This window comes from Natator depressus, chromosome 19, assembly GCF_965152275.1.
Source record: "Natator depressus isolate rNatDep1 chromosome 19, rNatDep2.hap1, whole genome shotgun sequence".
Classification (NCBI taxonomy): domain Eukaryota; kingdom Metazoa; phylum Chordata; order Testudines; family Cheloniidae; genus Natator; species Natator depressus.
In genome coordinates, this window is record NC_134252.1 from 3,581,697 (window position 1) to 3,606,550 (window position 24,854).

At 49.2% G+C, this 24,854-nt stretch overlaps 1 protein-coding gene across 2 annotated transcripts in view; it reads right to left on the minus strand.

Annotated features, from left to right (window-relative positions):
• The window catches only part of TFAP2E (transcription factor AP-2 epsilon), a 46,499-nt gene extending 26,670 nt beyond the window's left edge, over positions 1–19,829 (minus strand). The window contains exons 1-3 of one of the 2 annotated variants that reach the window (XM_074934460.1): positions 19,776–19,829; positions 18,869–19,315; positions 16,662–16,713 (exon numbers count right to left, since the gene is read on the minus strand). In XM_074934460.1, the coding sequence (XP_074790561.1) occupies positions 16,662–16,713; positions 18,869–19,315; positions 19,776–19,802 (526 nt within the window). In that variant the 5' untranslated portion in view covers positions 19,803–19,829. The remainder of the gene's footprint in view (positions 1–16,661; positions 16,714–18,868; positions 19,316–19,775) is intronic. The other variant, XM_074934461.1, reaches the window with a different exon arrangement.
• Between the last annotated feature and the right edge of the window lie 5,025 nt (positions 19,830–24,854).

The window sequence follows — 24,854 nt, forward strand, 5'->3', positions numbered from 1 at the left end:
TAAATACAGAGGGAAAATAACCTCCTTGCTCCTACTTGAGAGTCCCCTGCTTATGTTTATTTTGGGTGTCTTACTCATTAATAGGAATATAGGAATTGCTAGACTGGATCAGATCAGTGCTCTTGGTAGTCCAGTATCCTGTCTCCAGCAGTGACCAAAACTGGTTACTTCAGAGGAAAGTGCAAGACACCTCACAATAAAATAAGTTGCCTATAGGGGAAGTTTCCTCCTAAACCCAGGCAGGTAACATGTTTATGCCCTGAAGCGTAAGAGCGTTTATAACCTGTTTCTATCCTGTCTAATGTAACTCTCTGGTTGCTCTCATTAGCCATGTAAGCATCTATTCCTTTTTTGAATCCTGATAAACTCTTGGAATCAAAGCTATCTAATAGCAATGAAATCCACAGGTTGATTGTGTGCTATGTTTAAAAAAAAAAAGCTTTTAACTGGTTTAAAATTTGCTATTAGTCCCCTTGAGAAAGGGTAAATACAGCCTGATTTATGTTCTCTATACCATCCATTAGTTTGTAAACTTCTCTCACATCTGCTCTTATTTGTCTCCTCTCTGACCAGTCCCAGTCTCTTCACTCTCTCCTCGTAAGGGAGTCTTTCCATGTCTCTAATAATTTTCCCGACCCATCTCTGCACCACCTCTATTTTGGCTGTATCCTTTTTTGGAGATGGAGCGACCAGGCCTGGACTCCACGTGAAAACATGCAACTGAGTCCCAGAAAGGTGTTAGAATATTCTCAGCTCTATGCTCCACCCCGTTCCTCGTGCATCAAAATACTTGGCTTCTTTGGGGGCTGCTGCTGTGCTGTTCATAGAGGTTTCCATGGAGTTGCCCAGGACACCACTCAAGTAATTTCAGGTTTTTGTTCATGCCCTTGTCCCGTTGGCATGTGGATATGTTTGTGGAGGGGGATGCGGTTTATCAATGAGTCTGTTACTAAAACTGCACTTAATTTAAACCCGTCTAAGCAGATCCCACTTCTGCCAGCACTTCACAGGCAGAATTCACAGTGGAGTCAACAGATGGGCTGGGTGCAGACTGGCAGCATGTTCAGGCAACTCTAATAAACTAACCTCAAATCCTGCCCTCTCCTCCATGACCAGAGCGGGTCTTGGACACTGTAGGACTTGTCTGGCTGAACTGCACCAGGAGCAGAGGCAGGACCGGGGGGAGGCAAGGAGCTCCTGCATGCCACCAAACCCAGCTCCTTGGGGCACTTCCCAACCACCACTGCGGGACCATAGCGGGGATCTTGTGGTCAGAGGAAAAGCTTGTGGACTCTTGGCTATAAAGATCTGTCAACCATTCTCCCTTGACAAAGGGATGTGCATCTGCACTGGAGGCTAGTGCAAGAATAAGGTGGCAGTAGCCCCCACTGACCTCATCAGGGACATTCTGTACCCTATCTTATCCCTACCAAGCTCAGTTACTCAGAAGGAGGATCTGTGCCCTGCAAGCAATGAAGTTTTGTCCACTGAGCTTGTTAGCTCCATGCAAGGCACTTAAAGAAGAGTTTTTCATTAGTAAGAATAGTCAATTAACAGCATAAATGTGTTAATTAATTTTTTTAAAAGCTGGTGTCAGGTTCATGTTGCTGCTGTGAACTGAGCTTGCCTGGTGGCTTTATTGATTTGTTTAGATTTATTCACACACACGCACACACACAGTCCCCGCTCCATGGGCTGTGGGAGCCCCTTGACGTAACTAGAACTGCAATCTTTCAGTCAAAAATTGTTTTTGATGAAAAATGGCCTTTGTTTAAAAAAAAAACCCGAAAAATTGTTTGGTTTTTTTTTTTTAATTTTTTTTCCAATTTTTGGATGGAAAAAACTAAATCAGAAAACTTTTGAGTTTTCAATTGTCCCTCCTTTTGCTCCAATTTCCAGTCTCGCTGCCCCCCACCCCACACACACACATACTCCTCTTCAGGGACAAAATGATAAAAAGGAGAAGGGGGGAAGGAAAACCAAAATCCAAACATTTTCAGGTTTTCGGAGTTGACAGGGGTGTTAAAATCTGAACGTAGTCATAAAAATTTTCAAGAAAATGACATTTTTTAAAATATTTGCAAAGCATAATTAGTCTTTTTGGACCAGCTCTAGGTATAACTCCAATCCGACATCACAAATGCCCAAACAGAACGCCGGGGCAACAGCACAATTCAATAGAATTCATCAGCAGCCAGCTAGGCCATGCAAAAGCTCAAATCACCCAGCTTTGCAACAAACCAGTGTAGAAAAAAAGGGCGTCTATCGAGATATGCAGGAGAGTGGCACCCTGGGCTCTGTCGGCTGGTGCTCGGGCTAAGCTGTGTGCAGTGGGAGAAGTCAGAGCAAAAGAAGGGAAATTGGAGGTTCCTTTAGAATCTATGAATTGGGCCTGACCTCCCCCGCCCCCGATCTTATCTACCACCTTATCCTCTCTCCATCTCCCATTCCTGGGTTGGTGCCTTCTGTCATCCTTGAAACAGCCTCCCATCCTCCTCTCAAGCCCTGTTTCACACTCCTGTCCCATAGAGTCTCCCACACACATCTCCTCTCCTTTAAAGAGCATTTGTATGTGATCTGTTACGTAGTAGCTTGAGTGACAGCTCCAGAAAGTGCAGTGACTTGACCAAGGCAGTAGACAGTGACGGAACCTGATCCAAAAACCCAGGGGACCTGATGCCAAATCTACTCTAATCCTGAGATCATGTGTGATGGCCGCTGTCTTGGCCAATACCAGAGACAGAACTGGAGACTTCCTGAGCTAAAAGCATGAATCCCAACAGCTTGAACTAAAAAGCCGGTTGGGCTCCGGGGGGCACATCTAACATACACTGCCAGTGGGTCACGCACACGCCCTCGAGGCATCAACTCATGAGGAACAATCCACGTTCCAAATTCACATCTCCCCAAAGGAAAGGCCATGTCAGTGTAACTTTTAAAGAACGCACCCAAGCAGCAGCCCAGCCACCTTCTCTGAACCTGGCTTTTAAAAAAGGCTTTTCCACTTCCAACAAAGGGGAAAGAATTCATTTAAAAACATCTAATTAAGCAGTAAGTCATGACAAGGTTCGTGAAACTCGGAGATAACACATGCCTGGGAGGCATTCTGAAGGCTGAGACAAAAAACAAGGCCTTCCACTGTGCTTGCCCTATGTTATCTCACATTAACACACACCTTGTTGTATCCTGCTGCAGTTATAAGACATTAAAAATATCATTTTAATGAACGGGTGCTTATGCAGGCACGGGTCAGAGTAAAAAACTTTCTTTTAATCTTTTTGTCTGTGATTATTGGGGGGCAGGGGGTGTATACACTGGAGGGAAACAACACCTCACCCAAATACTGGATACAGTCTTACAACTACAGGTCTTTGTGGCCTTGTATTTTACAGAATGACACCACATCTTCCCTTTCTCATGGCAGGATATGACATTACACTAATCTCTTATGAATATACTTAATTCATTAACTGTTTTTTCCCCTTGCCATATCAGGCTTCATGTTGTATTAATTAATCTGAATTCTACAACACATACTGAAATTAACAAAAAATAAAATCACTCCCCTACTACCACCACCATCAAACTCTACCAAGGCCCATCCTACCACTGGCCTACACAGGAAGCTCCCCCTGAAAATTCTATGCGTGAATCAGGGCTTTTAATTTTGCAGGAGGATTATTTTTTATCTTGAAACCTGAAAATTGTGCGCAGGACTAGTCTGTGTAACTACCTATTTCTCATTCTCCCTCCTTCATTCCATCCATTAGTTTGTTACATCACTTGTTGCATTTAGACGCTAAGCTCTCTGGGGTAGGAACTCTTTGTTACTATGGGTCTGCACAGCACAATGGGGTCCTGATCCTGATTGGAGCTATGACACTTCCACTATCGACAGCAAAATATCCTCAGCTGACAAATCAAACAAATCAAAATAAAGACAGCAAGATCCTGATACTGCTGCCTCTGAAATCAAAGGAAGATTTGCCACTTCCTTCAGAGCAAGCAGGATTGGGCCCTAAACCTGCAAGTGCATTGGATGCAAATAGCTATTTACGTTTGGTGCATGTTTTATTTTGCTGATACTTAAGAATTATGAAGCACCAAAGCCATTTATTTATTTATAGGGCTTCATTGTAGACATCTAATCCATCACTCTCTTTCTAGGTACTCATCTGATCCTCCTGACTGTTGCATCTAAGCACCCATCGCCATACCATCCTGACGATGCAGGAGCTTTTTGGGCAGACATGCCCTCTGCTGCTCTCACAATGAATATGTGTCTTAAAGGCACAAAGGTGCCTAAGAGATTTTTGTTTTCTTTTGAACAAAAAGGCTTTATCAGAAAGTTTCAAACATTCCAGAAAGGGCGTGAATGCAACAACCAAATAAACCTCCTTATTTCTGAGATCAAACTGCAGCCGTTCAGTGTAAAACTCAACGGCACCGTGCTCAATTTGACAAACAGAAGAAAACTTCCCTCCACCTTCTAAAAGCCAGCAAAGTGAGGACTCTTTAAGCTACCCCATTTTGAGCTCCAGCTGATTGTTTTTGGACATGTGTTGTGCCTCCCATATAGCTGTTTGTCTGAAGATGCTTTTTAATGTCAGAGTGTGAGCAGCTGTCTCACGCCTCAAAGACACAACGACAGCAGGTGAAAGAGAGCAGAAAATGCCATTTAGCTGAATCTATCAGGACAGCCAAGGCCTACACTGAATTTTCACTGTGAGCTCAGAGGCATTGTTTGACTGTTCTGGTTAAATTATGGTGTTAAGAAAAATATATTCCCCTTCTCAGTTAAGGCTTGATCTGAAAAATGGTTATGGAAAAGAGGCATTTCTAAAGCACTTTCCAACAAGAGAATGAATAAACAGGTTTGTGTGGCGGGCGGGTGGGTGTGTGCACGTGTGGGATAGTCACAATATCTGTATCATCCTGCTTTAGCTATTTAAGATTTTACATATTTTCTTCTGAAACTAAAAATTTCTTATCACTTACCATGTTAGTAATGGGGGGACGGATGGTCCAGTGGTTAGGTCACTAGCCTGCGACTCAAAAGATCCAGCTTTAATTCCCGTCACAGGCTCCCTGTGTGACCTTGGGCAAGTCACTTAGGTTATGTCTACACTGCAACTCAAGGTGTGACTGCAGCACGGGTTGACATACTTCAATCTAGCTGGTGTAGGGAACAGGGGTGGATGCAGCTTTGGCACAGGCTAGCCACCATAGTACAAGCCTGCTGGGGACTGTGGGTACGTACCCAGGTTGTTGGCCCACATCGGGGTCTGTGCTGCTGTATCCTCATTGGTATTGTTACCCGTGCTAGCTAGATTAAAACTAGGGTGGGTATGCTGCAATGACCCCTTCGTCTGCAGTGTTGATGTACCTGTAATCTCTCTGTGTCTGAGCTAAAGCCCATTGAAGTCAGGCTATGCCAGCACCTATATTAGGATTCAGCAAATGCCTCACAATGTTCTCTGGATATTCACTTGACTAAAACACAGGGTTTTGTTAGCCTATGTTCATCCTCCATCCCACAAAGATTCTAGCAAATGTGTTTACTGGGAGAAACGTTCATGGAAACAGTGAATTTAAGACAATTATAAGAATATTTGTGGAAAGTGAATTATGAATGCATATTTGCAACCAAAATCTGGCTAAAAGGTCTGCACATCCAATCAGGGAATAGAAACAATCCTATCTGATCGTATAGGACCCATCAAAACTAACCTACACAGCAACTTCTGAATAGTCACAACAACAAAGTGGTCTTGAACAATCTACAGACCAAGAATTATCCATAGAAATTACCCAGGAAATAATAACAAATAAAGGATAAATCTGAGAACGTTGTAAATTTGCTCAGAGATGATTTGTGAAAAACAAAGCGGCTCCTCCATTCCCTGAATAAATTCTTCAGTCTGCAATGACATCTCCACAAACAGTGGAACCTTCTTGCAGGCGCAAATCCCCAGCCTGCTGCCATGCTTAAGGAGCTGGATAAGAACAAAATCTGGCCCTAAATTCTCTAGCCCTGACTGTCCATTCTACAAACTGTGGTGCACATGGCTATATCATTGAGAGAAATAGTGTTGTTATGCTTTATGCGTACTGCACCTTTAAATGTCGAGGAGCCTCCCTGTCTGCTGCTTGGCAGCTGTCATTTTGTGTTTCCTTTCAGATGCAGAATGTTGGGAGTGAGTCACACACTCTGGACTGATCCCCCCTACCTTCCACTCTGTGCAATCCACTGAATCTGTGCAAAGTGTGTGCAATTGGGTGTAGGAAATGCCAGCAAATCAACCAGCAGTGTTTTATACCTGCCATGCACAGGGGTAAATGACTACACAAGGTGCAGGGCTACTGGGACTCAGGCTCATATTCCCTTCCTCCCCCCTCCCCCCTGATACTTAATATTTGTTCGTTCTTTGCTGCTTTTCTCAATCTTAAATAAAAGCAACTTAGACAGAAGGAGCCATGTTTAGCTCTGCGAGTCTGGGAAAACACAACAGATCCATATCAAACCACTTACTTCATCTCTTAAAGCTGCATAGAAATGGTCTATGATGACACTAGCTACCAAAACTACTGACGTTAAAAAAACCCAACCAAATATTTTGGCAATAAACCCTCAGACTAAATGAAATCTCCTCAGTTGTGACCCTACCTGCTGTTGCAAGTATCTGAACGAGATGTCTGCAATATTGAATAACCGCCCTCTGCTGCAGCTTTACTCCATTGCCAAACAGATTGCATTAAATCTCAGTCACTCAAGGTTAGTATCAATTTGTGCAAAGGGAATATGGATCTGCTCCAGCCAGATCTATAATTATGGTCGCTGTACTAAAGAGATGAGGCATAATGCACCCTAGGGACTCCCAAGGTGACAGACTATACAGGCAGAGCTACTGTTTACAGGCATCAGAGGTCTTTGTTGGGAAAGTTAGAGGGGTCTCTTAATATTTTGCTGCCATTTTTCGGCTCAAGTTTTCTGTAAAATGATTTCATAGCTTGGGACATGAGAATCTTTCAGATAAAGATGGGAAAAGGTCAGTTTAAAGTTTACGGAGTGGATGATGGAAGTTTTGTTGACCAAGTGAGTTAGCCATATCTCAGCACTTAGAAAGGAGTTTTTTCCCCTTTTCACCTGCAAAGATTTATATTAGATTTGTGTCAGGGAGATCCATTGTGGGGAAATTATGGATTAAACTTCCCTGATGCAGTAAGATTAAAGTGCAATTCTTGCAATACTGGGTGCTCTTTACATTTACCCATAACATCTAGTAGAGAGAAATATACTCAGAAATCCCCACTATAAATGTGTTCATCTCATAACTTTTACTCCCTGACTGTAAATTGCTTAGAATTTGTCTATGCAGGTTTTTTAAAATGAAAAAAAAATTGAAATTCATTCTTTCAGTGATGCCAGAGCAGGGAAGGGTGGATCCCGCAGAGAAAATGCAACAATATGTGCTTTGGTGTCTAGCGAATAAAAATAGCAAACCCAGACTGGAGCAAATCCTGAGGGTCCTTATCCGCTTCTCCCTTAGTGTTTACACAGGTAAAATCCCCAGTTACCTAGAGCAAGGGCTTCCCGATTTGACCCTGAAGTAAGCAGAGGTGAATGAAGAAAGAATGATGCAATATCACCTCAAAATAAATAAGGCTGCAAGGTAATTAGTTCTGCCTACTTCCAGTTAACGGCTCAACTGTTTATTTACTATTGACTAGCAACTCCTGGCTTACAATGCAAAAACATACCTTCCCTTCAGACATGCAAAGCAGAATGGGCAGTTATTTGAGGATTAACATACCATTAACCATGGCTATAGATATAAACTCTGGACAACGTTAAGGGCCTGATCGGCTCCCACTGATGTGAATGAGATCTTGGCCACTGACTTCAGTCAGAGAAGGATCAGGCCCCCGTTTCTTTTCAAGTCAAAATATGCCCACTCTTGTAGGTGTTGCGGAGTTGTTAATCAAAAAGGGGAAACAGACAGGAGTTACTGAGCCCAAACTGCGGAGTGTAACGGGACTGAGTACCAAGAGAAAAGTACAGGGTCTGATCCTGCAAGCATTAACTGGGGAGCAGAACATGTAGTGCTGTCAGAAACCTCACTGGCTAGGCATGGGAAAGTACTGCACCCTCTAGTGAGGGTTTTCAAGATCTGGCCCACACGGTCACCTCCACCCCAGAGCGGGATGCACAGGCACCGTTTAAGGCCCATAGGCCTCTTGCTGGCCACCTGCACCAGAGGGAATTCCACTCTCACTACCTTAAAAATGAGGGACACCTTTCTGTGGTTTAAAAACTTGCCCATGAAACATGCCATGGGCCCAATCCTGGGGTTCTTATTCTGGCAGAACTCTGTTTTGCTAAGGAAGGCAGGATTGGGCCCCAGGTTTAGAAGGCTGGTTGTCTTTCTTTCTCCGTGGAAAGACGGTTCCTGGGCAGAAGTAAAGCTCCCTGTTACATTAGGGAGAGCTGGGGATTCTTTTGGTTTTTTGGTTCTGCAAAGTAGATCTTTTTCAGATACACATTTGCAGCTGTTGCTCATGTAAAAGTTGCCCCAACTGCCTCCTTGCATCATAACACAACAATTCGGACTGTGTTATTGCTGAGCCACCAAAATGTTTTGGAATACATGATTTGAGATTATCTGTTTAGTTTGCACACTCTGCACTCTCATTTACAAACTTCACAATCAGTTTCTGCGTGCACATACAGAGAGATCTGGAAATTGTGTGCAAGGCTTTAAAGACACTATACTGGGGAAAACAAAAACAAAAATCTGATTACTCTCCGAAACATATTGTACCTCTTTATTCTAAACGTAGCAGTTTGCTCGAAAAGAAACCTGATTGGAAATTGTCCATGGGCACTGAAGTTGCAGAAGACTTGTATCTACTTGCCTCTTCTTTTCAGACTTTTTTTCCCCCCTTGAGACACTGCAAAATCTTCAGGATGCAAGCCTGGCTTTGTAACAATAATGATAATTCCAATTTGGGAGACAGAGATTTTCTAAATAATCATAAATTTTGACAAGGGAAGAGGGGAACACCCTCCCTTCGCACACTGTAATTACATCCAAACTTTCCAGACTTGTATTCGCATTGAAGCATATTTTAAAACTGTTATCTCTGATGCTTTTGGCACACACAAAAAAGCAAATGTACAGCAAACACTTATGTGTAATGAGAGCGCAAACACACACTGGAGCCTGTTGTAACGATTTCTCATGCAATGGTATTTAATGAAATGCCTCTTATATGTTCTAATTAAAGCTAAAATAATTATGGTTGTTAATGCTTCACTGAAATGCCTTCTGTAATGAAATTTTATTCTTGGAATAACAATTTTCCTGTAAAGGGTACTGTAATGTACGATGGCTTTTTCTTTTCTTTTTTTTACTATGTAATGACTACCATCAGTGCACCATTAATGTCGATTGGAGCTTTGCCTGAATAAAGATTTGCAATATTAGACCCAGTAAGAAAGGATTCTGATCTCTGCTAATCTCAGTGATTTACTCTAGGTTCCAACTGGTGAAATTAAGATCAGAAGTTGGGTTCAAAAGGTTTACCCCCACCCCTCACACCCTTTCTTCTTAAAACACAGTATAAATAATAGAGAGGCCTGATTTCTCTATTGCTCTATACTTTATAGAATATAATCATTTACACCAGTGCAAAGTTAGTGTAAGATACTGCCACTCTGATTTCATAGGGGTTTACACACCCACTTTACACTAGTGCAAATGATTGTACACAGTGGAGGGCAATAGTGAAGCAGGCCCCAATTCTGCAATCTTTACTCAGGCAAAACTCCCATTGACTTTACTGGTGTTTTGCTTGAGCAGGAGGACTGCAGCCCAGGTCTCTCATTATTAACCCAGTTCAGGTGTCACTCAGGTGTTATCAGGTATAGTTATCTCAGGAACCTTTGCATCCCTCTGAACTTCAGAAACCTGAAACTGCCCATATTAACTGTCGCCACCAAACCTTTAAAGAGGGCTGTGGTTTTGTCCCTGTGCTTGTGTTTAATGGCTACACGCATCAGTGGTTAAACAGCGCTTTCTATCTACATGTTTGCTCTCTTCAAAATGTGAAGGGAAGCCAAGAGCAGGGTTTGACTATTTCATACAAGTTATTATCCCAGGGAGCCGCATAAATCGATCATGGTCTTAACGCTCTCGACAATACTCCGATGAAGTTTTTATTAGAAAAATATTTCACAGAGTTGAGCTATTTTAACCACGGGTCTTTGTTTTCAAGCAGATGGGGGCGTTTAAAAGGTAGAGGCGAATCAGTCGTAAATTACGAAAGACACTCTCAGTGACACCAGAGACCGTCAGCTACGTGTGTGTGTGTACACTTTGTGCGGGGCTGTATTTACGGCTCAAGTTTCTCTGACTGTCGTTATTGCAATCCGGTTTCAGAGTAGCAGCCCTCTTAGTCTGTATCCCCAAAAAGAAAAGGAGGACTTGTGGCACCTTAGAGACTAACCAATTTATTTGAGCCTAAGCTTTCCTGAGCTACAGCTCACTTCATCGGATGCATTCAGTGGAAAATACAGTGGGGAGATGAATGCATCCGATGAAGTGAGCTGTAGCTCACGAAAGTTTAGGCTCAAATAAATTGGTTAGTCTCTAAGGTGCCACAAGTCCTCCTGTTCTTATTATTGCAATCCGTTTTCCTGACCATCAAAAATAGGGAATAAACTAAAGAAAAAATATCGCGTTACCATGGCAGGCGTTATTAATCTGCGGGTTACATTCTGCTGTCGGTCATTAGGGTTTGCGCTGGTGAAATAGTGTTGAAAATCAGTGGCCTTGATTTGCGCTGGTGCAAGGAAGAGCAATTTGGCTGTATCTTTGGATAGGGAGGAAGTGTTTGGGGTTCAGGTGGGAGGCTGGTTTCGATTCTTTGCTTTAACTGGGGGAAGGTAGTCAAGGCTTATCTTTACAAGCTTAGGGGAATAGAGGGCTCTTGAGTAGAAGCGGGCTGAATAGGCGCAAAGTAGAAATATTTTGCACAGAATGAGATGAATGCGACTTCCCCTGTTTCATAAAAAAGTGTTTTCAGAGAGAGCGAGAAAGAGACCCCTGGACGATCAGTAAATACACCGAGTTCTCAGCAAAACCTCCAGAGCGTTCAGACGCTGTTTTATCTCTCGGGTCTCGGGGCATACTTCACAAAGCGACTGTTTAACGTTTGAAACAACCCACTATCAACCTCCCGCTGAATGCTCGGCCTGTTTGATTTGGAGTCGAATTTAATTTGGGAAGGTTAAAAATAATCCGCTCAGGTGGGGCTCCCAAATTAATCCCAACTAATCCGCTCAAGTGGGGCTCCCAAATTATCTTTAGCCGGCGTTAGGATCAACTGCGCTCAGCTGAAGTCAACTCCATTTCCCTGACATCAGCTCGCTTCGCTTTTCCGATTTCTCCCCAACAAGGATTTTGTTTTACACGGTCAGGGAGCGACTGGAGTCTGGGACAGGGAGGCAAATTCTGCATTTGCTTTGATTAGTATTCATTCGGATGGCGGGTCCGATCCTCAACCCTTTGTCGAATTAAAAACAAAACAAAATTGAAATCAGGACAGGATCTGGCCCTTGGCTTTTGTAAGGTGAGAAATAAATGGACTCTGTCATGGGTCAGCAGCATCCGACTCAGTGAGAACCGATGGCGGGGAAACGAGGTCAGGATCCGAATCAAGGGGGTGATAGAAGCTGCGAAATGGCTGAGATCAGAAACGAGAGCCCCTGCGATAAAGCAGTGGGAATGGGTTGTAAGAGCCCAGGAGTCCCCCGCCGAGGGGAGCAGCAGTGACAGGCCTACAAGACTCAGTTTCCCCGACCTGATTTTTAATCCCAGGCTCTGGAAATAACCCGGGGTTTACAAAGCGCTTTGAAATCGTTTAAACATCAAGTCTAACGTAAGAGTGTCAAGGGATAAATATCTCTGGGCCCATCGAGATCCGTGGGCTTTCTATTTGAAACCTTCCCCCCCCCACACACCCACCGCTTTGGCAGTCCGGCTAGATGTACAGAAGTGCCGTTAATTCGCAGATGAGCTAAACGACACCAGTCACCCCATTAGGGAGGGTTTGTTTTTCCTTTGAACTGTTCCCGGGGATTGTAACTCGCCTGGCGAGCTCTTCCCCGGCCGGCCAGAGGCACAGCGGCCTTGCGCGGCCTCTTGGGCTTTGTTGTTTTGCAAAACAAGATGAGAAAATAGTCTCGAAGCTGCATTTTATTAGAGCCCTTTACGGGGGGCATCCCTCCCCTCCGTCTGCTGCCCGCCCCAGCGCCCTGGGAGAAAACATCCCGTCGACACGTTTCTTCCTCGCTATCGCCTTCTGCTGACCGTTGTGGGGCGCGGGGGGCCGCAAAGCAAAGCGCGACCTGAGGCGTGACCCGAGCCCTTTGAGGCGCACCATGCAATGGCCCGGGAGTCCCCAAAACAGCCGGCCCGGCCGAGTGGGACCGGCGGCTCCTGCCCGCCCGGGGAACTTCCTCGGCAACCTTCTCTGCTCGGCTCCCGGGCCCGGGGAGACCTGCGCCGGCCACGGGACGGGCTTGGCTTATGGCTGATCGAGTCCCTACGACTGGCTGCGCCCCCGGTTCGAGTTCAAGGGGGTGAACTAGCGGGAACTCCCCGGGTTTTACACACACACCCCCAGCAGACCGGCAGAGGCTGCCCCCCGCCCGCCCCCCCCCAGTCAGCAGGGGCTCATCGAGAGGGAGGACTGACAGCGACTCTAACGCAGCTGGGAGGGCTGATCCTTCACACCGAGATGAAATCTCATCCTTTCCTGCCCCCTGATATTCGTCACATTTCCCGAGGAGCCCTTTTTGCTGTGGCATTCTCAGCCTGTTACCCCGTTTGGGTTTCTCTCGCTTTCTTATTTATTTATTTTTAAAAAATCACTCAGTCTCATCCAAAGCAATGTTGCTGCCAAGAGCCCAAAGACCCTCTCTCTTTGTGGTGCCTTGGTCTGGTGCTGCCGGGACCATTTCATGAACAAGAGAAACTAGTCTTGAAAAAAAAACAAAAAAGAAAACCCCATGCGGGTCTTCCTGTGACACCTTCATTCTCCGGGGCCAGGGGCCACTTTCTCTCTCTGCAGTAATGCGACCCCAGACGCCTCTCTAGTCTAAACCCCTAGTTTAGTCCGAAATCCATATAAACTCGCCCGTACCATTGTTTTGGTCCAGACTGAGACTTGGCATACCGAGGTCCGATTTTTAAAAGTAGATTTACAACAACAACAAACAAACAAAAGAAGGAAGCCAATGCACTGGCTTGCTCAGAAGGGATCCAAGGTCTCGGCGCCGACCGAAGAAGTCTGCAGGCCGAACGCAGAGCAGGGCAGTTTGCAGTCACGGTTGCAAATGCCTTTTATGTTGCGTTAGTCGAGAAAGTCTCGTTCCAAAATACAGCGCGGTAATTAATTGTCCCTGGTCTTTGTTTGTTTTGTATTCAAATGGCTTCCCGGGAATTCCTCCCGCTTTTATCCCGACTTTAATCCGGCTTGATGGGGGTGCGCAAGGGGAGAGGGGGGCTGTGTGGAGTGTGACCCAGATGCTGTGGTCTCGAAACCAATTGCTCTGCGTTCGGGGGTAACTTTTCACAGCAAACTTCGTGAGGCGCCCTGGCGGCGCAGCGCCATCAGCGCGCAGTGAACGGTTGAACCTTTGCACTGACTTTTTAGGAACCTCCCCAGCGATTATGAAGCCAACCCCTGAAGGTCCCCGAGTCGCTGCTGGAAGGAACCAGCGTTTTTCTGCCTATTACTGCACAGTGACTTTTGGGGGGATTGTCGCTGTTTGGGGGAGGGCGAGGGATGTAGACGCCGAACTTTATTTTTAAAAGTGCTTAACCAGGTTTGCCCATTTCTCCATAACCCCTGGGAGCTGTTACGGTCCGTTGGGTAAATGCAGTTTCCAAACCGGGAACACATTCCGGGCTCTCCTATTTAGAAATGCTGCTCTGGAGATATTCTAGTCCAGGGATAAATAACCTGTGAGATCACCGCTCGGCTGCTCTCGGCAGCACCAGCCGGTGTCGGGGCTCAAGAGGCGGGACAAGTTCCTGGAAGAGTTTGCAAACTACGCGCCCCGTCCTGCATATCTTTACCCACGCGAGCAAGTCTGTACCGGGCCGGCCTGAGCCTGCATTCCCCGGCCACGCAAACCCGGGGGTGCCGGAGCAAGGCGGGATTGGCTAGCACCTTTGCACAGGTTGCTCCTGAGGCAGGCTCTCCTAGGCCGGGCTTTGCTTTTAAATTGTCTAATTGAGAGCCCCAGGCCTGCCGGTTCCATAGCAGAGCCAGCCAGCCTGCAGGCCCCTGGAGAAAACGGCTCCGCTTTGATTTTCTGTCTCGTATAACCAGGAGGTTTTGCCACCCACCCCCGGGCTGGAATTCCAGGCTCAGGGCTGGTCCCCCTCTGTCCCCAGCCAGCCCAGCGAGGGGGATGTGGTGACATTGGCCGTACTGCCCTCAACCCATGTGGGAGACTCGGTGGGGCCATACCCTGCCCAGAATCCCTGAGCCCGAGCGCGGCTGAGCGGCAGCCGACCTGCCAGCCGCAGCATCCCGCTCGGATTGGCCCGGGAGTGTTGCCCTAAGTCTGAACAGACAAGTTTCGATGGGCCGGAGCCTGCCCGGATTCCTGTGCAGAGAGTTAGCTGGGGAGTTGTATGGGGGGGGGGGGATTTACTGGGGGAGGCGGGGGTGCAGTGACTTGCTCCGGTGTCTGGGTACCATCCTGGCTGTGCCAATGACCTGCTACTTGGCCTAGGGTAAGACCCAGATCCAAAGCGCACAGGGGCCAGCAGCTAGATTCTTTCCATCGGCCCCTGTAAGGCAGGGATACTATTCACTGGGGGGCGGAGGGGGGGCTGGCCACGCGCTGGGTGTTATTCAGCATTATGGAAGAAGGTTTGGGGCACGAGACGGACAATTAGACATAACGCCGCTGGTCAAAGCCCTCTGGCCCCCGGAGACGCGTTTCTCCTTCTTCCGACTGTTTGTGCGCGTTTTGCTGGGCTTTCCCTGGAGTTTTACTGCTCTGGCTCCCGGGCCATTCCCGGCCTATCACCCTGTAGGATGGTTGCCTTGGCCACATCCGCCGATATGACCCACGGGCCGTTTTCATATGGAGCTGGCTGAATGGCTCCGCCACAGCTGCGGGGGCTTTTATTTCTTATTCCGCTCTCCTTTTTCCCCAGGCGCTTTCAACCCAGCAGGTCTCGTTTTTTAAAAACTATATTTGACCGTTGCTAATGTTATTTTACTGACCCACCTCAAACGGGACATTTTGATTCTAATGGGTGACTTTTTAAAAAAAAAACAAAAAGGCAACTGTAATTTTGTCTGCGATGAGCACAGATTGTAAGAGCCCCAGCCCCAGCCCGGCCGTGAACCCAAGGTCTTCCCAATGCTGAGCAGCGAGCCCGGATGGGATCCCAACCAAAGTCAGATTCTATTTTTAAAAATATTTTCCTAATTATATTTACTCTCCTGGGGAGGGGGCCGGAGAGACACTCCCCGCCCCCTCCCCCCGCCAGCTTCGGGAATTCGCAACGATTTCACTTAGCCAATCAATCGGGCGAAGTGCAATCGATCGGGAGCTGCCGGCCAGGACAGTAAATAATCAATAGTAGATAATCACCCTCGAACTCTCCCGCTTTCCGCAAGATCGCGACTGCTCTTACTAGGAGCTGGGATTGGTGCACAGTTTAAAAAAAAACCACCACCACCCCCCATCTCTGCTCCACAGTGGTTTATTGTACCTCTCCTGTTCCCGGCTGCTGAAGGCGCCGATCCAAAGCCAACTGAAATCCATGGAAGTCTTTCCATTGGCTTCCTTCGACTTTGGATCAGGCCCCGTGTCCACTAGCTTGGGGCCTGTTCGGAGAGGGCTATAGAGAAGTCCCCCCACCCCACCCCAGCACCCTTGCGTAGGAAGCAAGAGACCCAGGCAGTCCCCAGGCGCCCCCGACATGTAAGCACCAGCCAACCTCCTTCCCCCGGATCTGGAGCAGCTGCGGACTGGTGCGAAATAGCCCCAGCGCCAGCTCTGAGCAGTACAGTCCCTCCTTGGGCCGTACAGATTTGGTGGGGTGGGGGGGATTCCAGTTAATCAGTGCCCTGCCCCCCCCATCTGTGTTTCTCCGGCCCCTCTGAGCTCTGACATTGTTAGTGCTTTATGAGGCAGTAAATATCCAGAGGCAGGGAGGATGCATTTGAACGCCGGGCAGGCCCCTAAGTAATTACTTTTAATAGGGAAAAAAACCGAGGGTCTCTGCGAGAAACCGGAGATTGGATCAGGCCCTGAGTCCGGAAATTGGAGCAGGCAGCCCGGATTGGCAGCTCGTCTCTGAGCTGGTGTGAAATGTGTTTAAGGGATTATTTAAAAGGAAGAAATGCGGGGGCCGGACCCCATAAAGAGGCGAGGGACCCGGAACGGGTGTTTGGAGCAAACCCTGCGGCTTCAAACCCTAGGCAGCGCCAGAGATTGGGGGCTCTCCCCCCCTTCCCAGTGGGAACTGGGGTCCCATTGCAGCGCCGGCCCGGTCCCCAGAGGTGGCTGGGCTACTAAGAAAGGCTTTCCTTGCAGCCCCTGTTTCCAGAGGAGATCTCCTTACCTTTCTTGATCACCGACTGATCCAGTAAATTCAGCCCAGCATCATCCACAGCCTGAAAGCACGCAAGGCACAAATATTAGGGTGCTGCTTTCCTAATGCAGAACTGAGGGGTGGGGGGCAGTGGAGATCTCTCCGTTTTCAAACGGGCCACATCATCAACACACACACACACACGAACAGCGGAGATCTAGGCTTCCCGGGGCTTTTCTTCAAAGATCGAATGACATAAATTAGACCTACAAATACTGGGCTTGCAAAAGGATTCGTGCAGCTCCTGTGAACAGTCACCCCCAGTTATTTCATCAGATACTTTTAAACCTACTTTATGATTAAATTTTTACAGAGAGCAAGAATCTAGAGTTGTTCTTTCTTGTTAGCAACGCGCAGACTTCCCTGTGCGAATATACTGCCTCGGTCGCTTAGGGGGGCCGGGGGGGTCGTTCCAGGTAACTCCGGAGCTAATTCCTGTTTAAGGGGGGGCACGCAGATAGTTTGCAATTGCCTCCAAGCGGCAGACAAACAAAAATATTCCGAGATTTGAGAGGACAGAGGACTAGGCTGTTCGCAGTGCGATTCTAGCGTTGGTCCCAGGATACGGAGAGAGACCAGAGAGGCGATGAAATGTTTTTTATTGGACCAACTTGTGTGAAGGGAATAGATTTTTCCTCAAAATGGAAAAAAAAATTGTTTGAGCTGGGGATTAAATCTCGTTCTGGGTGCTTTTGTATTCTTTGCGCATAATGTTTCTTTCTCCGTATTTCCTTTGCTAGAGAGTTGACAAATCCGGAATAAAAAGCACACGCACATAAAAAAACCAAACCAAACAGTGTCGTGTTTTGTTGAAGTAATTGAAGTTCTCTACAAAACTCCTGCCCCTCTGCTAGCTACTGTCTTCACGTGGTAAATAAATAAAATGATACGAAAATACAAATAGAACTCGAATTACTTCGGTACACTTGGGAGTGCGAACAAAACACCGACACAAATTCTCTCCCTGGGCTCTTTGTTAGCAGTTTGTGTCTTTGATGGCTCCGATAAAAGCATCGCTGGAATATAATTGGATCAAACTAAAGGGAACGTCTCGATTTCTGTCCTTTAGAACGAGGATAGTATTTTGCTCCATCTTTTAAAACAGTAAAATGATGTTTTGTAAATATCTCTGCGCAGCCATTCCCCCGAGTCCGTCTGCGGCTAATATCACGATATAAAATGAAAACAGGAGAGGAGACATCGTGTGGCTAGAAAGTTATAAAACATTTCACATTCGGGGCGATTTGGATGGCAAAGGAAATTTAGTTTCTTGACGGGACAAGAGAGGAAAGGATCTGAGCGGAGGCGCAAATTCGGGAAAAGCGAATGGGAAGGAGAGTCTGGAATTTGCAGCAAATCCAGAATTTACCGCAAAGATCCAACCGATACAATTGTGAAATAAGAAAATGAATATATCTACCGGACCGTTTTGCAATGGAAATGTCCCCCTCGATCCTCCCCAAAACAACCAACCAGGCAAAACACCAGTTCCAAGCGCAACCTTCCCCCCGGATCCTTGTCATTTTCTTTTCTTTCTTTCTTTACGAAGCATCATCGAAAACGAAGGGGTGAAGGCGAAAAAGGAGAGTTGCACTTTTAGAAGCGAGCCCTCCCTTCGGAAAATGAGCCATCTCCACAGCCTGGGTGTGAAGGTCCCAAACCTCCCCCTGCCTGGGCACAGCCTTCCTGTTACAGCAGAACCGAGGGTCTTTTCGGCTCGGAGAGACCAGCCGGGCATTTTCGGGATCACTTTTTGGTTTCACTCCCGGGATGGAGCATTTGGTGGAGCAGCGAGGGGACGTTTTATGATCAATTGACCCCATTGAACAGCTTCTCTCAAACAAAGGGGCTCCCCCTTTAGTCCCCCCCACACTTTAAATTAACCCCCTTCCCCCTTGAATCGCTTTGTTCCACCCGCTTTCCCCCCTTGGGCTGCCCTGGAAAGTCCGTTCCAAAAGACTGGACACAGCGCTGGGGACCCCTCCAGAAATGCAAACCGGGCCAGGGGCTCCGGGCTTTGCGCACCCAGGGCAGCCAGCTGGGATCTGGGCACCGGCTGAACCGAGCCACCCCGGCCGGAGAAAGGCTGCTAACTCCCCGCCAGCCCGGCCTCCTGGGGTACCCCCTCCACCCCCCGCCTGGCGGGCCTTGGGTCATTACACAGCCCCGGGATGTACCTGGATGTCCTCGAGGCTGGGATGTCCGAGTCCATGGAGGCCCAGCGGCCCGTCTCCAAGCCCGTGGCCCGCATCGGCCAGCCCGTGCAGCAGGCGGGGGACCCCCGGATATTCCCGGCGGGGATCCAGGCTCAGCGCCCGGTGGGTCTGTGAGAGCAGCCCCGCTTCCTCCTGCCGGGCCCGCTGCGAGTGCCAGCCGGGCTGCTGGTGCTGGTGGATGGGGTTGATGGTGCTGTACGGATCCCCCAGGTGCGGGTAGCCGGCCTCCTGGCTCTGCGAGTAGGGCATGGGGGGCTGCGGGTAGGGCGGCGGGAAGTAGGGGGGCTGGAAGTCCGAGGCCGGCGTGTGGCAGAGCGGGGGAGCCGAGGAGTAAGCCGCCTGGTTCAGGGAGGAGAGCTGGGAGAGGCGGCCGCCGGTCGAGGCCCCGTTCAGCCCATCGGGACGGTCCTGCGGGGAGAAGAGAAGAAAGACGCTGGTCAGGCGGAGATGGGGCCCCGGCTCCCTCGCCTCCCCCGCGGGCGCCCGGCTCCAGGGCCACCTGGCTTCCCAGCGGCGCAGAGAAGGTCACCAAGCCCTGGGCAAAGCCTCCAGCTCCAGCGCCTGACACAGCCTGGCCACCTCCCCCGCCACGGGGCTAGGAATCCGCTTTGCCCCCTGGCTCCGCGTCCCCTTGGCAGGGACAGGTCCCCGCTCCAGCCTGCAAATACCTTCCTACCTGCACTTCCCTCCTCCGCTTGGATCCCCCCGAGCCTCCCCAGGAGAAAACAAAGCGTCGGCTCGGGACCCCCCGCGCTCTGACATCTGGCCAGAATCAGAGGGTGAAATCCCTTCTCATTGGGAGGGACGAGGCTGCCTCCATTAAATATCTCTGGGGTGGCCCCCTATGAGTCTCCCCCCCCCAACTTACCATGGCTGAATAAGTGTGAACTAGCATCTGTGCGGGGGGGGGGGGGAGGCCTAGAGGAAGGTGTCAAAGCAGAGACGTGGAGGAATAAAAGAAACCCCAATAACAATCCTTCAAAATTGGGTACGGCCCAGCAGCTCCATGCAGGAAAAATCCCAGATCCAGCGGGGGGGAGTTACGCGGATGGCTTTGTCCCTTCGATTACAAAACCGTTCAGTTCCGAAGTGTTTCAGATGGTTCCCACCTCCCTCTCCCTCTCCCTCTGAGCCCAAACCAACGCCATGCACTCCAGTTATAGAGCCGGGGGCGCGCCGGCAGCGCCGGGAGCGCGCGTTAAAGAGACAGAGCCCGAGTCTCGCCTTTTTGTATTATTATTTTAATAGGCGGGGGGAGGTTTGTGTCTCTTTCTGGGGAGGGTTCTTTTTCTTTTCTTTTCTTTTTTTTTCTTTTTCTTTTTTTCTTTTTAAACAACCACTACATTCAGGGAAAGAATCTTAAACAAAACATATACGTGTGAATCCGTTTACACTGAAAGGACTCTGGATTTAAAAAAAAAAAAAAACCCCACACAAATATTGAGAGAGAGAGAAACCGTTTAGCAAAAATCAAATTGGTTCTTAGAATTTTTCTTAGTGGTTCTTTTAAGACCAGGTTTGTCTCTTTTCCGTTGAATACGGATGAGGCATCAAAGGGCGGGGGGGGGGGGGTTTGATTCCACTCCCACGGAAAATTCAGGGGGAATTTTAACTCGCGAGATCTCATTAACTATTCGCCTAATCTGGATTTGGAAGAATTGTGTTTTCTCCTGCTCTGCTTTGCTGGATTTTTGTGCCTTTCTGCCGGGGGTGCACCGCTTTCCATGGGGTCCATTACTTGCATTTTTTTTTGTTTCATTCTTGCATTTTTGTGTTGAGCACAGACTCATCTAAAAAGAAAAGTCCTCCCTTTCCCCCCCCCCCCACCCCCGCCTGTTGGGGAGGGAGCCGGTAAATCCCAACCACCGCAGCCTCCAAACAGGCTGCAAAAATCTTTGGAAATTCCGGTTCTCCCCCCCCCGCCCCGCCCCAGCCCCTCAAGTCCACTGATGTCGACGCTGTGTCCCGCGGGCTGGGGGGGGGCGCGGTTGCTGGAGCAAAGAACAATTTCAAATGGCTGAGTCGTGGCTGGGCTGGGGGAGGGAAGATGCTCCTGGAGGTGGATCGCGGTTTAAAGGAAACGTTTGTGTGGCTCTAAGGTTTCAGTTTATTAGCCTGAGCAAGGTGTTAATTTTTCTCTTGTACGAAAAGCGAAATTCCCAGTAGCAGCCTCGGAAATCAATCGATTCTGCCCCCTCCCCCGCCCCCCAACCCGGCGCAAAGCGGCTCCCTCTGCGTCCAGCACCGACCCGCGGGGGTTATTCTGAAATTTACGAATTCACTCTCGAAATTGCAAGAATAAAAAATACGCAGGAAACTTCAGAGCAGCAGCCGCAGACTCCAGCTCCTTGCGCCCCCCGCTGAAACCCGCCCACTGTCCAGCACCCCCAGCCTCCTCCCGCCCGGGGGAAGGAGCCCGGCCGGGGGCGCCGGTCGCGAACAAATCCCTGGTATTCTTTAGACAGCAATCTCCAGGCTCATCGACACGTTTGTGTGTAAATCCCCCAGCCCCTCTGGATCCCGATCGTCCGGATGGGCCAGCGGGCGGGCCGGGCCCAGGCAGGCGGGGGAGCCTGCCCGGGGCAGGTTTCACCAGGTGAGCGGGGTCTCTGCCCGGGGCTCCGGGCAAGGGTGGAGGCCGGCCCACGGCCGCCTGCCCTCAGCCCGCTCCGCAGGTGTTTTGTGGTTCAGAGCCCGAATTTTTGCAGCCCGGCCAGCGCTCAGCGAGGACTGGGGGGAGGTGGAAGTGGAGGTGGGGGTGGGGCGGGGGTGAGCGTCTGTGTGAATTAAAAACAACGAAATAACTGTGTGAACGCCCCCCCCCCATGCAAAAAGAACAGGGGGACTTGTGGCACCTCAGAGACTAACACATTTATTTGAGCAGAAGCTTTCGTGAGCTACAGCTCACTTCATCGGATGCATCTGCAACGCTAAGATGTGATCCCCCCCCAGAGCTGGCGGCCCCTGCGCTCGAAAGTCCGTCAGCAAACCCTGAGTGCTAAAGTCTGGGACTTGGAGTTTGAATCTCGGGTAGGTGCCAGTTTAGCGCAGGCACCCACAAGCGCATCTGAACAAAAACCACAGCGACGGGCGTGCACACACACGTATCAGCACCCGCGTGCACGCACACACACACACCAGCGCATCTGTGCAAAACACACCAACGGATCTGCACACACACGCAAACGGATCTGTACAAAAACACACAAAAGTATCTGCACACACACACACACGGATCTGCACACACACACACACGGATCTACACACACACACACGTGAATCTGTACAAAACCACATAAACGGATCTGCACACAAACACACCAACGGATCTGCACACACACGCAAAAGTATCTGTACAAAAACACACAAAAGTATTTGCACACACACACACGGATCTACACACACACGTGTATCTGTACAAAGCCATCTAAACGGATCTGCCCACAAACACACCAACGGATCTGCACACACACACGCGCAAACCTATCTGTGCAAAAACACACCAAAGTATCTGCACACACACCAACGGATCTGCACACACACACACACACGACCAGTCACACACACGAACAAATAGATCTCCATAGCTCCCCACGGACTTTTATAACTACTCAGAAGTCTGCATAGCCACACACGCCAAGATCTCGTTAACTGTCCATAGACACACACATCTCTCTCTGGAGCCGGACACACAAGTACGCTTCTGTCTCTAGAATTATCCACCCACCGAAAGATAATTACACACCCACTGTGGCAATGCACAGACGTCTCTTAACACCTGCATCACACACAGACACACAAATCTAGATCCACGTGCCATTATCAATGAGGGGCTGCGCACACAGCGAGCCGTACAGCTGCCCTAAGCAAATATTGTCTGCATCACAGACACACTCAGTGCCACGCCTCGATCCCTACCTACAGACAGACACAACCATCTCCCGGGAGTGCACAACCAAACACCGGGAAATGAACATCTGGGGGTGCGCCCGCATCCCTCTGAAATAACACAACCCTGGGCACCGCGGAGATTGCTCCCAATTTACTGTGTTTAGAGAAACCGGATCAACTTTGCTTAACCCCCTTGAGCCAGCCCCAGGCAGCCGGCCCCCTTCCCCTCTCACCCCGCTTCACGGGGCTCCCGCAGCAAACCCGGCATGTGCAATTCTCCCACCTCCTGCAGGACCTCGCAGATGCAGGGACTTGGTCCGAGCAGGCGAGAGAACAACACACAGGAGACGTACAATCATTGTCCCTCAGGCACCGAGTCGGAAAGTGGCGAATTAAGCTGTTTATTGCGGAGTGGAAAATCATAATATTAAAGGAATCGACGTATTTCCCTGACAATAAAGATATTACGGATATGTTTAAAAGAAAAGAAAAGTGAAACACTGCAGGGGAAAATCAAGTTCCTTATATTGCTGGTGAAATGAATTGATCATAGACACAGATGCGCCGGGTACTTCTCACCCTTCACAGCCACGACGTGCAGGGAACTGACTGGCTGATCGCCCCTTTCCTGTGAACCCTCCAAAGGCAGGGCCCCGCGCCCCACTCCACCACAGTGCGCCCCCAAGAGAGGGGCAGAGAGCCAGGGAGCAAAGTCGGATTTTAAACAAAGTTTGATCCCTTACTTTCCTGTTTGCGCGTTAGCAAATGTCTCGCCCCAGTCGCTCCTGAAATGCTGAGATTCACACACACACACACACACACACACACACACACCACACACCACACACACACTATTCCCCCTTGGAGGAACAAGAATGAGGACTGTGTTGTTGTTACACAAGAGACTTGAAGGGACATCCAGAAACCCAGACTATTTCGGGTTCTTGCTCCCTCCCTGCTGGGGCTAGTCCCACAATACAAAGCCTTATTCTACCGGTCCAATAAATCATTTCCCAGCCTTAGGACAAAGCCATGTGGCATTTCCAAAGCAGGTTCCCTGTACCGGGGGCAAATCACACGTCCTTCCGGATAGGAAATAAAACGAGGAGAAAGGAGCGTCACCCCACCCTTCACAGCTGCGAGGATATCGCACAGAAAGGCTTGAACTCCAGAGCCTGGCCAGCCTGTAGCAAAGGGGATCCTGCTGTATTTTAAATCAGCTTAATACATCATCAAGCCCCAGCCCCGAGAATAATCATTCTAATCACCAGCATCCCCACCCAGCTCCTCACCTGCAGGTACAAATGTTCTTCTTTCACGTTCTCGGCTTTCCAATGCATTTTGGGGCAGAAGGGAACTAAAAGCGCCTTTGTAAAGAGATGGAACAAACAATCGAATCGGACGAGCCAAATTCTTCTCCGGCTCCCTCCCTTCTCCCGAGGCCCCCTTTCCTCCCCAGCCGGCTGGGCTCGCGTTCGGGGCCGGGGGATCCAAGCTCCAGGAACCGGCCAGCGAGGGGCAGGTTCCAGGAAACCCGCCGCCCCTCGGAGGAGCCCGTGACCCCTGGCCCGGCGCACGTTTAATTTCCAGCCCTAACACAATTCTGGGGCAGGCGCAGTGGGGTGGATTTGAATATTGCGCTGCAGGGCGCGCTGCTCCGCATTAGAATAATTGAATCCGGAATCCCGAGTTCATTTGAAACTTTCCAGAGACGCGCCCGGGCTGAGCCCCGGGAGGGAGCGGGAGCAGCCGTGTCAGGAACCGAACTAAAGGCGAATACCCCCCTCTCGGGTTTCTTGCTGGCTCCAATCGTGTGTCAGGTAGATCCGCGCTCCGCGGAGGCAGGGGACCCTCCCGCCTGGGATGGGCCGGTGCCTTCGGGCAGCGGGAATCGACCGCGTCTGGACCCAGGCGAGGGCAGAATTAGTTTGACAAAACTTTCATTCCCTTCTTTGGGGGGAGGGGGCGTGAGGGTGTGTTGGGGTATGTCAGGGGGGTGTAAGGGGAGAACTCAATTCTAAGATGCTACCAGCGCATCATGTAAACCAACCCAGTC